General features: G+C 38.1%; 1 protein-coding gene across 8 annotated transcripts in view; it reads right to left on the bottom strand.

Annotated features, from left to right (window-relative positions):
- The window catches only part of SATB1 (SATB homeobox 1), a 97949-nt gene that overhangs the window by 26173 nt on the left and 58288 nt on the right, over positions 1-13488 (bottom strand). For all 8 annotated transcript variants that reach the window (XM_039218445.1, XM_039218451.1, XM_039218447.1 and 5 more), the window contains 2 exons: positions 12665-12877; positions 4395-4550 (listed from right to left, as the gene is read on the bottom strand). In XM_039218445.1, the coding sequence (XP_039074376.1) occupies positions 4395-4550; positions 12665-12877 (369 nt within the window). The remainder of the gene's footprint in view (positions 1-4394; positions 4551-12664; positions 12878-13488) is intronic.

Below are 13488 nucleotides of genomic sequence, written 5' to 3'. Positions count from 1 at the left end.
TATATTCAGTCATGTTCAGTCAGATAGAATTTTCATCATCCCGTCGCTTTACCTAAAAGAAATACTCTGTTCAATAAAGCACTGGAGAGAAATCATTTTCTAAACACAAGTGGCAATGCCGCGCCGTTCCGTAAAAGCCCTGTACTCCTATATTACTGTATCTGCAAGCCCCACCTCTGCAGACATGAAAATCGATGTAACAATTCGATGTACAAGGCAAGGCCTATGGTGCTGCTAATGTCCCCTTGCTGGACATACACCTTAAGTCTCAGAGCTCCCAAGGGGTTTGCTGTGGAATAAAATTAGATTCCAACATCTGCCACCATTAAGGAAAAAATTCCATTTCCATCTCCCATATGAAAACACTATAACCAATGAACAGTAACTGAACCTTGATACCGTAATGGTTATTACCCAAATCAACTATTTTTTTTAAACAGTAAAATTAGCGAATTCTGCTCTCATAATTATTTGAATGTTATCAGACTAAATGTTTGATAAAATTCCAATATGATTCACTTGGAAAAACTGCTGCTTATTTGAATACCCAGAATATAAAGTGTATTCATTTGGAGCTATTCACATTATGTTTAAAGCATATCATCTTTTTAAAGTTTGCATTAGCCTGCTTTCCTACCCAAGCACAGAAAGGAGCCTACCTTCAGTTTTTACTTGCATATTTTATTCAGACATTTCTATTAGAGTTAAAAACAATCTCATTTCTATTACTCATCGAAGAGAAGAGATAATATAATACACGGGAAATGGTGGAATCCACAGACTTGGTTTCTTTTGCTGAAAATACTTCGTGCCTTAGTCAGTACATTGCACAACTGTGATGTGTCTGGTTTCAGAACATTCCAGGACCGCAGAAACTTTAAAATAATTACACTGCTTGCCATTCAGAATATCTACCTAAAGCTCTACCTTTTAGTCTAAAATGGAAAGTATTTGAGATACATACATAGGTAATGAAGAAGTCACTCTGGGTAGAGGTCTGAGCCTCTTGCTTATTAGCACATTATAAGACACACTATCCATTTGTGCAGAGTGCTGTATAACTTAAAAGCTCTTCTGCATCTATTGTAGCACGTGACCTTCTCCCACGTTAAAAGAATCTTGGGCTCAAAAAGGTTAAATAATTTCTCAGTATTATAACACCACTGATACAGACAGGGCCATAGCCAACTTTGGAGTCCCCCCCCCCCCCCCCCGGCCCCATGCATCTCCCCCTAGCACAATGGGACATGAAAAAACCTGGATTCCAAGGACCCTGTGCTGGTAAGAATCCGCATTGCAGGAAAATGTCAGTGAAGAAAGGAAAGTTCCCACCGTTCCCTCGAGCAAATGAGTCCAACATCCCTAATTCCTCTTTCCCGGAGCAGAGTTATCACTTCCGAACAGAGGCTGCCTAGAACCCCGAGGAAATTCTAAAATAGGAGGCCAGATGCAGAGAACCAAAAATTGGGATATTGGCTCTACTGTTTATTAGTCCGATGACTCTCGTGTATAAAATGAGGAAAACAAGCCCAGCTCAAAAGGTTACTCTGAGAATTAAATGTAGGTCATATGTAACGCACGGTGGGGTCTAAGTATAAAGACGGTGCTGGATGGTAAACTAGCCCAGAGAACCAGATGCAGACAGAGCGAGATGGCCTGAGATATAAGGGACTCCTGCTCTTCCCTCTTTCCACATGCTTTTTTCTCAGGGACCTCTGCCTCCCTCTGACAAGCCTTGGCACATACATCCAAGAAGTAAATCGCTCTTTTAGAGGTTAAACATTTTGATCATGAGGAGGTCAATCTGACTTGGAGATTTCTGTGGGCAGGGGGTGGGGAGTGGTGGTTATTTGCTGGTTTTTCTGTTTCCTTCACAAAAATCATAGCAGAACAGAACCTAAATAGTGACTCCTTCCCTTGTGAAGTCAAACTTCTCCTCCAAGTGATATATACATTTTTTGGACCGCTTATTTTCACGTAATCGCCAATCTTTCTACATATTTTCGTAATGAGGGTAGTGCTACACCTAAACTGACCAACTAAGAGACGTCTACAAAAACCCTCTGTTGGAAAGTTACAGGGCAGCAGGAGTTAGGAATAACTATCCGGGAAGAGGAAAGTCAACACCATGCTGGACCCCCCTGGCCAACAACTGCCTCCTTGGATTCTCTCTTCCTCAGTAATGAGGGAAGGGGAGCTAAGGGGTTCTGGGAATCACGCCATCCGGGCAGAGGCCGAGAAGTTGCAATCGACATTTGCTGAAAGGCTCATGGGGAGCTTTGTAGGACAGGGGTACGGAGAGCACAGATGTTAAAAAACCCACCAGAACATCGCTCACATGACATTACGAACCAACTGCGGCCACCGTCTAAGTAGTTCCCAGATCAGTAACTCAGTCCACGTGGGCCGATAGCATTTGAAAGAAAGAAAGAATGAAGGTAGCATAGGGGCTGCCAACTATAAGGAGCCATGCATTTCAGAAAGAAGGTGGGGAGGGAGGAAAGTCATGGACTTCAAGGACAGATGACAAGCAAGGAAATGGCAGTTGTCAAAAACCTTTCACATTTAATGTTGTTTTAAGACTGACCCTCCCACTACAACAATACACATCTAATTTCTGTGTTTATCTGTTTTTGAGACTTGGGAGAAAGGGGCCCTGTAGGGATACAGTCTGTTGTTCTTGATAATTTAATTGGACAGGTCAGAAAAGATGTAGGATCAGAAAGAAAGGCAGGATAATATACATCTGAATACGAGATCCTCATCCTAATTAGACTAAATAGCCCAAACAAGAATGTGCAGGGTGGGTGGGTGAGGGGTAAAGGAAGAAACAGGACATTTCTCCTTAACGCATAGTCTTGGCATGTAAATGAAGACATCTGAAGAAGCACACAGGTTTGAAGCGGCTCTAACATTCTATCATAATTAGAAACATTTCAAGAGCCCTGTAATTTCCAATCAAAATTACAGTAATTTCCGATATACAAGCCATGATTCATGACAGAATTTTACATTCCATGAGAGATTACGGTGGCCTGATGTATGACACGCTGAGTACAGCACTAACATAAACAATTCAGTTTAATGTTTAAACAGCACTTGATGTTTAGAATCTCACAATAAAAGAAACATATTATTGTAGAAATTATCACTTTGACAGTGATTGAAGGGTAGGCAGGCATGTGGCCTATAAAGCTATAATTTTTACAGTCCACAGCTTGAGTTTAATCATTTTTATATAACATTTCCAAGATATCCCTTAAGTATTTCATCCAGTCTATAACTTAAATTAAGAACAACCTTTTCTAAAGCAAAACTCCGATCAAGTACCACTATTAATGCTGATAGAGAAAAATCTTAGGAAGAGCTTAAAAAAAAGTATGGTATAGTAAATAATACACTGTAGTGTAAATACTCTCCGAATTGTATATTTTTATCAGAAGTTGACAGCAGCAAGGAAGGCCATTTTACAAAGGAGAGTTCACTAATGACAGGGAAAGTGTGTCTGTTTAAAATTGCAAGTTGTTAAAATCTCACCTGAGCCCTTGACTGCCTCTAAATCCCCACCTTGATCTTGTTACCACATATTTTGTAAAGGGAAAGACAGTTTAGTATTCTTTTGGTCCTTTAAAAAGTATTCGTGGCTTTGAACAAGGGTTTATAAGTAATTATAAGTTTGTTCCTATGGATGACCCTGCTTTTGATGGGCATAAATCACCAATATCTGAAACTCATACCGATAGAGCACTGTATTTTCTGTCCTTGGTTAGGTATTTATCTTGTTGAGTGGGGACTTGTAACTTTTCCAGTTCACTTCTATTCATTTATAATTTATCAGATTTAGACGGCTTTTCTAGTTGTAATTCAATCTGTACATCTTCTATATCATGTATCTATGGAAAAATGAGGGTCGTTAAGGTGCAAAGTTTTGTGTGGTGGTCAAGCTGGTTGGTTTTAGTGAGTGCCCCGGATAGATAGAGATGGCAGAGTTGGAACAGAAGAAACTATTATGTTTGCAGTATTTTAGGATGGAAATCAAGGTCATCTAAGTAATAATGAAACAACAGTAATTCAAGTCATTTGCATCAGTACGACAGACCACATTGAGAAATTGCCTATACATTACCATATCCTTCTGAAAACGACTATTAACTGACCCAGAGAGTTACTGAGAAATCCTTGGTCTGGGGAGGAGGTGTTAGAGGAAACAGAACCTCGTATCTACTGCCTGAATCTGAACAACATTTTTGTTTCATCACCGAGCTCTGTCAATAATCCTGGAGACTGTGACCTCTCAGCGATGCAGGGTCAATACTGAAAACAGACACCCCTCTGAATGAAATTTTCACAGGCATCGCGGATCAACATTCTCCATGCCTAACAGAGGCTCTTACCTGGCTTTTGGTTGCTGCAACCTTTGCAAACAGTGCTTGGGACACTTTAGCGCGCTTCATTTCCTGCTGAATCTCATCATAAATGGAAGCATTAATGTTCATGGTATTGTTCTCTGGTTTCCCATTCCTCTCAGTGGCAATCGTAGCTGTTTTCACCTACAAAACATTTTGAACATGACTGTCATTTTTCATTGGCCAAATTGTTTTGAAGCTTTTCAGGCTCGGCATCCAAACTGGACATTGTTGCTCCTTTTATGATCAAGGTGATCAACAGAGCAGTCATTCAACATTAGTTATTACCCCGAGATCAGATTGCTTAAGTTAAGAAAGTCACATTGTCACAGGTGATTGCATCGGTACTAAGACAGCAATTGCCAGCTGACAAACAGGAATTAGAGCATCATAAAGTAAGTTTTCTGGAAAACAGAATAGTTTCAAAGACTTGAAAACCCTAAACTAATTGTTTCCCAATTACTGTCCATTGCAATTCTAACAAAGGAAATTCACAATTAAAACCATAATGCCCAGTGCTGTATCTTCACTGGGTGCCCAGTGCCTAATAGACAATTGCATCACTAATAGCTATTACATACTATGGCCTTTTTCATTTTAGACTCTCTCTTTTTTTTAATGCCTGTTCCTCTTATGTCTCATTTTTAAAATCTTCCATAACAAAGCCATTTGCAAAGCTGCATATTTAAATCTTCTATCCATCCATGAAACAGGTAGAGTGCCTTGCTTAATTATCATAAAGGCTGGTTGCATTTTACACATGCATGTCCAAGCTGTTCTGTGTAATTATTTCATCTTCTCCTGGCACCCCTGTATGTAACTATTTCCTTTTGACTTGTGGATCCAGACAATAAGAAAATGTTTCACAATATTTAACAGAACATTACTACAAGTTACACAAATTATATAATTGGTGACTTTATAAATATATTCAAAATGAATAACTTGAGTGAAAAATCAGCATCAATGCCTTTGGTAATAACAATAAGCAGGGATCATCAGGAAAATGATGCAAAACTGTGGGGTAAAAATAAAATCTCAAGCTCAAAATTTATTGATAACTATTATTACTTTTTAAAACTTCACATTTAGGTTTTATTATGCAGTCACGTGAATCGGCCTGGACGATTTTACATATGAACTATGTCATTACTTTTTTTTTTTTTTTTACTAGGAAATTGGTGAAAATGTAAATGAAAAGTCACCACAGATACAGGACCCTGCAAAATGACTCGCCAAAGACCACATTTCTTAGGATCCTTTCCAGAACCCAGGTTTCTGTTATCATCTTGGACAATTTGTCATATATACAATGAGCAACAGAAAGTGAAGTCCATTTCAGAAAGAATGATTTTTTTTTTTTTTTGGTCATGAAATGATACACCCTTTTAGTCATGCTGCAACTCTTTCAGGTCTGTTTCACTCTCCCCCCTAACTAATACTTGGTATCAAAAGATGGGCAGGGGTTATCCTAAGCAATTCAATCCTCTGCCCCTAAGGGCAGAGTCTTTAAAACATGCCCTCTGACTTCTAGCCAGTTAGCAAAATAACACCCTTCACTTGGTTAACTCAAGGAGGCAGCTAGATTCTTCTTCCACTTGGGACAGTAGCCTTCTAGGCACTGAAAGGATAATGCTGTGACGTGGGTGGACCCCAGGCCCACGTGCGGACACAGAGTAAGGCAGGGCAAGGGACCAACTGGTTGGACCTCATTTGCCACTGCTAACCTATAAACTGGAGACGGGACTGGTAAGAGTGTAGGCTCCATTTCCAGAATGCCCCTCTAGCTCTGTGGCTCCAGAATGCAAGGGCACTCACGGAGGTATATTAACGACTGGAGGCCACTAAGAACATACACAGGCTTTGAAGCAATAATCTGCTAAACACCACTTTAGGAGCCAGAAGAGTTAAAGCATTACCATAAATTGCCTACAAAGTTGCTTTGGTGAGATTCGCAACTTTGCTCTGGGGTGGTCTTGCTTTGAGGCAGAAGGATAGATTTGATCACCCCATGGGGTCTCTTTTAATACCTATTTTTCTCACTGCTTAAATGAAAGAGAAAAGAAAAGCCATTTCAATGGCTTTGAAAATTGAATGTTATGGAAATGGGGGCCTGAAGTCCAGTACAGTGGAAGAAAGTTCCTTGGTAGCAATCTGCTTAGCAATAGTTAAGAAAGCAGGCTTCGGAAACTTGTTTCAGTATGTTTTTAAAATAATTGTCGTTCTTTTGTAAAAACTATGTTTAAGAATGTATCTTTGAGGTGGGCTATAATCATTTGTTTCAAACCTGTGATTTGGTTTCTAAAAATTTCTTCTGTTTAATTTTTTTTAATAAAGAAATTTCAACTAGAACCAAAGAGCAAGAATTTCAAATCATAAAAAAAAGTCAAATAACTGTTTCCTAGTAGGTAACACAATCAAAAGTGGAAAAGGCATACACATGAAACATTTAAAAATGAAAAAAAAAAAATAAGAGCAACAATTTTTTAAAATGTAAAGAAACTATCGCTCATTTAAAAAATATTTAGAAAAGCTCTTTATCATCTTGTTGGCTCAGATATGTATCTTATCATAGATAAGCTATTAGAATTCTGGAATCACATTTTTTCCTAAGTACAAGCCATTGCTTAAGGGGAACTGAGTTGGACAGCTTTTCAAAAATATGAAAGCTGAATTTTTCCCCAGGTAAAAATGGAAACAAAAATCTTTTATACCTCACTCTACTAAGTACTATTTTAGCTTAGTACAAAAAAAATCTTCGTTAATCCTGGTTTAGCTTTTAATATTATATCACACATTAAAATTCATAAAGTAGTTCATTCCAGGCAAAACAAACTACTCTTCAGCTCTTCTCCGCAAATAGCACAGGAGGTAAAATAAATGCAGTTGCTTTCCGAATAGCTTTTATCAAGGTAGGGTGTGCCACTCCATCATTACGGCGGCGCCGGGGAAGTAGTTTAGAATTGGAGCTTCTACTATTATACCCTCCCAAGTGAGGACAGGGTGCAAGCACTGGGGTCTGCTTTATATTTCACTAAGAATCTGTGCAGGAGAAGGCAAATTTTCCACGAAAATTCTATTTTGTTTCTTCATGGTTTGCTGAATGCATCAAATCACGCTAGCAAACGAACTCTAAATACTAAATACATGCTACGTACCCCATACATACTACCCAAAATGAACTCGGCTGTGGTCCTGATTGGTATATGTACAATTCGTTGATGGAGGAGAGAGGGCCTGCAAGCACCTAATGCACACGTGTGCGTGCACACACAATTAAAGCTGATCGTACCTTTAACAGTAATTACAGTAATAACAACTGGCGGTTATTGGTTGCTTCTACGGTGCTAGGCATTATGTTCAGGTACGTGGCTCGAACCTGCACAACAGGCCTGAGTAGATACTATTATTGCCCCAGTTTAACATTGAGAAAACTCTCCTAAAACAAAGAAGTGATTTATTCATAAGGCAACATAAGATCTAAACTCAAGTCTGTCTAATGCTAATGCTTATTTTAGAAACCACTGCACTATACTGAGGTCGTGATATTATACAAGACTTCTTTCTTTGGAAAAATTCTTACTTTTTAAAGACATGCATGCTGGACCTTTTTTGGTGGCCTTTTGCTAAGTCTAGCTCATTAATGTCTAATTTTTAGCTAATGGTTTTTTCTGCTTTAGCTATTACCCTGAGTACTCCAACCTGAATTTATTTGTCAAGGTATGTGAACTATAGACGTTTTCATGGTATTGTTATATAAGGAATGTGCTATTTTGAAGTATTCTTACCAGTGACAGATAATGGTCCCCATTCTTAAATTTTTATATATTAACACCGTCTTGAATATCATGGTCCTATCTTCTTATACTACTTTTTTTCCTGTTCTTTTTAGGAACAATATTAATTATTTTCCAAATCTGGATGTTAAAAAGCCCTCCAGTTATTTTAGAGGATGACTGTTAATGGGAAGCATTTTATGAGCACAGAAGATCTTAAAATCATGCTGGCCGCAGGATTCATAACAAAACTTTTATCAAATGTTAAGTGACTGCCCATGACTGAATCTATGTTTCATTATGTTATAGAAAACTTTGTTGTAAAGAGGCAGAAGGGTGTGGCTGCTATGCAAATTATACATTGTTGAAATGAACTTATTACATTTTCTAATGCCCTGTTACAAAATATCCCATCTTCCTTCAGGAGAAACTAAAGAATTACATAAACCGACGTAAACATATAAAGCAAAAATAATTGTGTAAGTGAAGTATCAGTTATAAGTTGGTATTTAGAGGCTTTCAAACAGTTCTTATGGAAACAGAAATTGCTAACTCTAAAAGCCACACATATTAAAACACACAAATAAACTCAGAATAAGCACATACCTAAATAGAAATCATCAACTTAAAAGTGATCTGTTCTGGGGAACAGATAAGTCCCAGAAAATAATCACTAATTATTATAAATCAAATTCCTCTTATAAATTCATTTGTTAAATTTGCAAACCATAATCAGAAAAGAAATCTTTAAGACCAGGGAGCTTTGGAGGCTTTGGGTTCCCCCAGACATGTTCATATGAACAAAATTTGGAAAGGGCTACTCTCTCCACCATGTCAGAAATGCCTCACTGTCTGAAATCTACAAAAGTGGGTCATTTGTCAAACACTGGACATACTGTATCAGTAGAATGTTATCATATGTGTTCCTCTTCCTAATCTAAAAATAAAACTTCCCATTCTCTATGACAAACAGAAAAAGTCCCAACGTTTCATCTTCCCCTTTTGAAAATGTTTGTGTTTTGAGGAGGTGGCTTGAAGTACAGAGAAAGAGCAAGAGACTTAATAGGGGACGTGAAAATTGACAAAGCCTTAACTTTATTTTTTTCCCTCTTTCTCCTACCAAAAGGTTGTGCATGAAGGTGTTAGACAACTGTGAACCATTACCAAGTACAAGGTAATCTTATTTCTCTCATTGGAAAACAGAGGTTATGAAAAGAGGCTTTTAGCAAGCAGGTTGGGCCCGGAGCCTACTGCCGCTGACAGAGGACAGAGCCCACGGCACAGCTGCCTCTACTCAGGCACAAGGGACAGGTGTGCACCAGAGGCATCTCACCTAGACAGCAGCCAGCCAAGAGCTCTGGTGATATCTGAGACTGGCCTAGATCTTCCCAGGGAAGTATTCCTTATAATAAAGGTTGGGGCCTGACTAAAACCAGGGAAGTTCCCTTCTTAAAGATAATTTCGAATGTGAGTCCCTCAACAGTTTAGGTCCTCAGCCAGGTAGGGCCCTGGGAGGACATCTCCATCATCTTCTGTATGGGGGCATCAGGGTGGTTTAGTTGGTTAAGTGACCAACTTTGGCTTGGGTCATGATCTCAGGGTTCACGGGTTCAAGGCCCGTGTCGGGCTCTGGGCTGACAGCTCAGAGCCTGGAGCCTACTTCAGATTCTGTGTCTCCCCCTCTCTCTCTACCCCTCCCCTACTTGCATTCTGTCTCTCTCACTCTCTCAAAAAATAACATCAATCATCTTCTGTATGATCTCAATTCTATAGGGAAGGAGCTGGAAGAGAATCCAGCTCTCTCAGGCCTAAAGGTGGTCTGGGTCTCCTGTGAGTCATATGAGACCTCTGCCTTTAAAAAAAAAAAAAAAAAAAAAAGTGCTTTAGAAAGAAATCAGGGTTCGGCTCCAACCCAAGCCAAAAGCTGGCCTCAAAATATGTTTTGAATCTCTTCGTGTAGGGGGAAATGAAACGCGGTGAGAGACTGCTCTTTGTCAAAACTATAAAGTTGAAAAAGACAAAATTCTGCAGGCTCTTTCTGTATTCATGGTTTTGTCCCTTTTTCCCCTGCCATTTGAATCACTTGTAATAAACATATTACAACCTTAAGTATGGTGTTTTGGTTCCATTTCAGCTGTTGCGAAACTGTACTAATCCCACTGCTGGAGAACACATGTTTCCAAATCTTAAGTATTCACTTTACACTGATAATTCTTTTAACACATTAACGATTTCTTAAAACTTAATTCATAAGGTCACGGTTAAAGGGTAAAAGGTGGACAAAGTAGTTATGAGCTCTGTTAACATAATTTTAAGTAATGCAAAGGAATTCTCAGTGAGGCAAGTTAAGATACTTGAAGACGTATGTTATAGCAGTGAAATAAAACTATATACACATCTGATAACCACTTCGGAATTTGGTTAGATGGCTAGGAATTCTGCATTACCAGAAACTTTTTTCCTGTGAAAGAGTTTCACTAAGACTCTGTGGTAACTACATACTTTACATGTTCATCATTGGCGGGGTATCCCCGCTACAGGCTTGGTCTCAATTCCTCTGGGGAACAAACAAATAAAGCTAAGGGTAGCTCAACCGGTTAATCAATAATGTAGGCCAAAATAAATTATATTTCCTATCCCAACTTATCAGCAGACACAGTCTTTAGAGGGACGTTTAAGAAAGCTCCCAGAGAGTATCTTAATAGTATATGAAAAGAAATACCACTTTGGAATTAATGTAAATGTAGCTAAAGAAAAAACTTGATGAAAAAGGATGGCAGAATCACGTTTGGGAAAACAAAAGCATTAAAGTCATGGAAAAATTAGAAGACAAAAACTGTCGTAAGGAGCTACTGCGTCAAATATTTAGATAGATTAAAAAAAGAAAAAAGAAACAGCTTAATGCTGAAGTTCATACTGATCTTAAGTAAGCAATTCTTTTGTTAGTATTGCAGATTAAGTGATAAGTAAAATAACTCTTTGCCCAGAGGCCTTCTGTGATGATTACAGAAGCAAAGTTAACTAACGATGGTGTGTGTATTAACTCCCAACACCACAAATAAGTGTTAAATCAAGTCCAAAGTATATTATTTTTGTTTAATCACTCTTTAAAAGCCATATATATAAATGTGTGTGTATAAAGAACTCTGCATTCTTTTTTCTTAAAAAAATATTTTAAGGAAGGCTTTATAGATGAAATTCAGTTATTATGTGTCTAGGCAGGTAGATATGTATACATGCAGATAAATACCATTATTCTCTGCTAGAGACATGACTTTCTTATTCACAATTGCGGCAATGACTTCCTTACACTCTGTGCCTACAACATCAAGACCAAATTGGTTTTTATTACATAAAATGGAGAAAACGGACTTTGGATGTTTCCACAAAAGACTCACTTCAGAACATTACAACGTACAGCTTAAGAACCTCAACAAGTGGCTGAATATTATGTCTATTCTTTACTGATGAAGGTATCTGTCGCAATTTCATTTTTAGTGTTGAATGAGCTTTTTCTGTTTCCATACTTGGAAACATCTTTTTTTTTTTTATTATTATTATTGATGAAAAGAAATTGAGGTCAAAATACAATTTCATGATGACCTTATATGAATATTTTAAACTTATGTTCCATATTCAGGTTTATCCAGCTTTAACTCTTAGCTTAAAAATAAGAGTTGTACATGCCATAAATTAAATGTGTAAAAAATATACTTGCCTATTGATTTTAAGTCTAATCTACTATCAAATTTTGTCTCGTAGTTTGTACTGCAAATCAACTTCTTGAATTCTCATACAAGGTTATCTTTAAAACTCTATTTAAAAAAACATAAATATAGATACATGTACACAAAGTTACCTGCATGATGACTTCTGTCTTTTCTAAAAGTGCGAAAATTTAGAAAAATAGAAAATGTGCCCATTTCTGGGAATATGGGTGGAATTCCTTATCAGCACCATTTAAAGCTGCCTTCAAGGATTGTATTAAACTTAATTATGAAAGATTACAAACGAGATGATGTGTAATTGGTACCAGCTGCAGTTCGTATTGGAAAGCATAAATACAAATGGAATTATTTATTTATTTTTATTTATTCACTATCCAAAAGGCAGTTCTAAAACTCATAGGGATAAAATGGACTATTTCTCTTTTTCCTATCGAGCTTAATATATTTCTTTACTTAATAATAGTAGTAGAGACAAACATCCCATTTAAAGTCTACTTTTCACCCCCAAAGAACCCCCAAAAGGAAGTAACACAAAGCAATTTTCTTTCCTCTAATTAGTAGCTTATTGTTTTTATATCAGAATCACTGATTTGGGACCAAAGTCTCCTCAAGCAACTCTATGAATTATTACTTTTAGAAAAATTGGTATCTATTCATCTACCTTTCCAATTTCTTGTTGAGATTCTCCCTCAGACATTACAAAGAAGAAGAGGAGGAGGGGGAGGAGGAAGGGAAAGAGCGCAGGAGACTTCACCTGGGGAGGGCGGCTGGGCGGTGTGCTTATCAGGGGGGCCGGACCCATAGCCGAGGCAGCATTCAAGCTCCTTTCCCTTTCATCTTGGTAAATTCGATCTCTTTCAGCTTCTGGTAACTGCAAGAAATTCTGCATAGCCCGAAGGTTTACCAGCAAAGACTGGGATGCAGTCTTGGGGTCCTCTTCCTTTCGGAGGATTTCTGAAAGCAAGCCCTGCAGGGAATGAAACGTACAGGGTGAGCTTGCTCCCGAGCTCTGCCTAGGCAGTGGTGATCCTTCCCTCTCCTTCTCCACTCTGCTTAGAAAATGAACAGTCAGAAGCATCAATTCCACACAGAAATGTATTAGTTTCATTTGAAGTGGTAGAGAGGAGAGCACCTCAATTGTATTCTTAATTTTATTAAGCATCTGCTTTACGTGTAACACTAACTGAAACTGCCTAATTGGTCTCCTTCCTTTGAGTAGCTTAACTTGCCATGAAATCTTTCACAGAGAGACGATCGAGCGAAGTTAAGAATAAATGAAATGCTCATAATACAACAGCGTTGGAACTGTATAGTTCTCAAGCTGCCTAGACAAAGGCAGTGGAAGGCTGACAGCCCGATACGTAAAGATACAAAGCCACTTCTGGAGAAGTAGAACTTTCAAAGAGAATACCAGAACGTGAATTGTTAAAAAAAAGAACACTACTAAAGCACCATCTAAGATTTATGCTATGTTTTCACAGGCAATACTTTAAATTATCCCTTAATTTTCAAATTAAGAGTCAAACACGAGAGATTCTTTGTATTTACCATTTAAGGAAACTATACAGGCTCCCCTGA

The sequence above is a fragment of the Hyaena hyaena genome, unplaced genomic scaffold (assembly GCF_003009895.1).
Source record: "Hyaena hyaena isolate Hyena2069 unplaced genomic scaffold, ASM300989v1 scaffold_762, whole genome shotgun sequence".
NCBI classification, from domain to species: Eukaryota; Metazoa; Chordata; class Mammalia; order Carnivora; family Hyaenidae; genus Hyaena; species Hyaena hyaena.
This window is presented reverse-complemented; position numbering and strand designations above follow the sequence as displayed.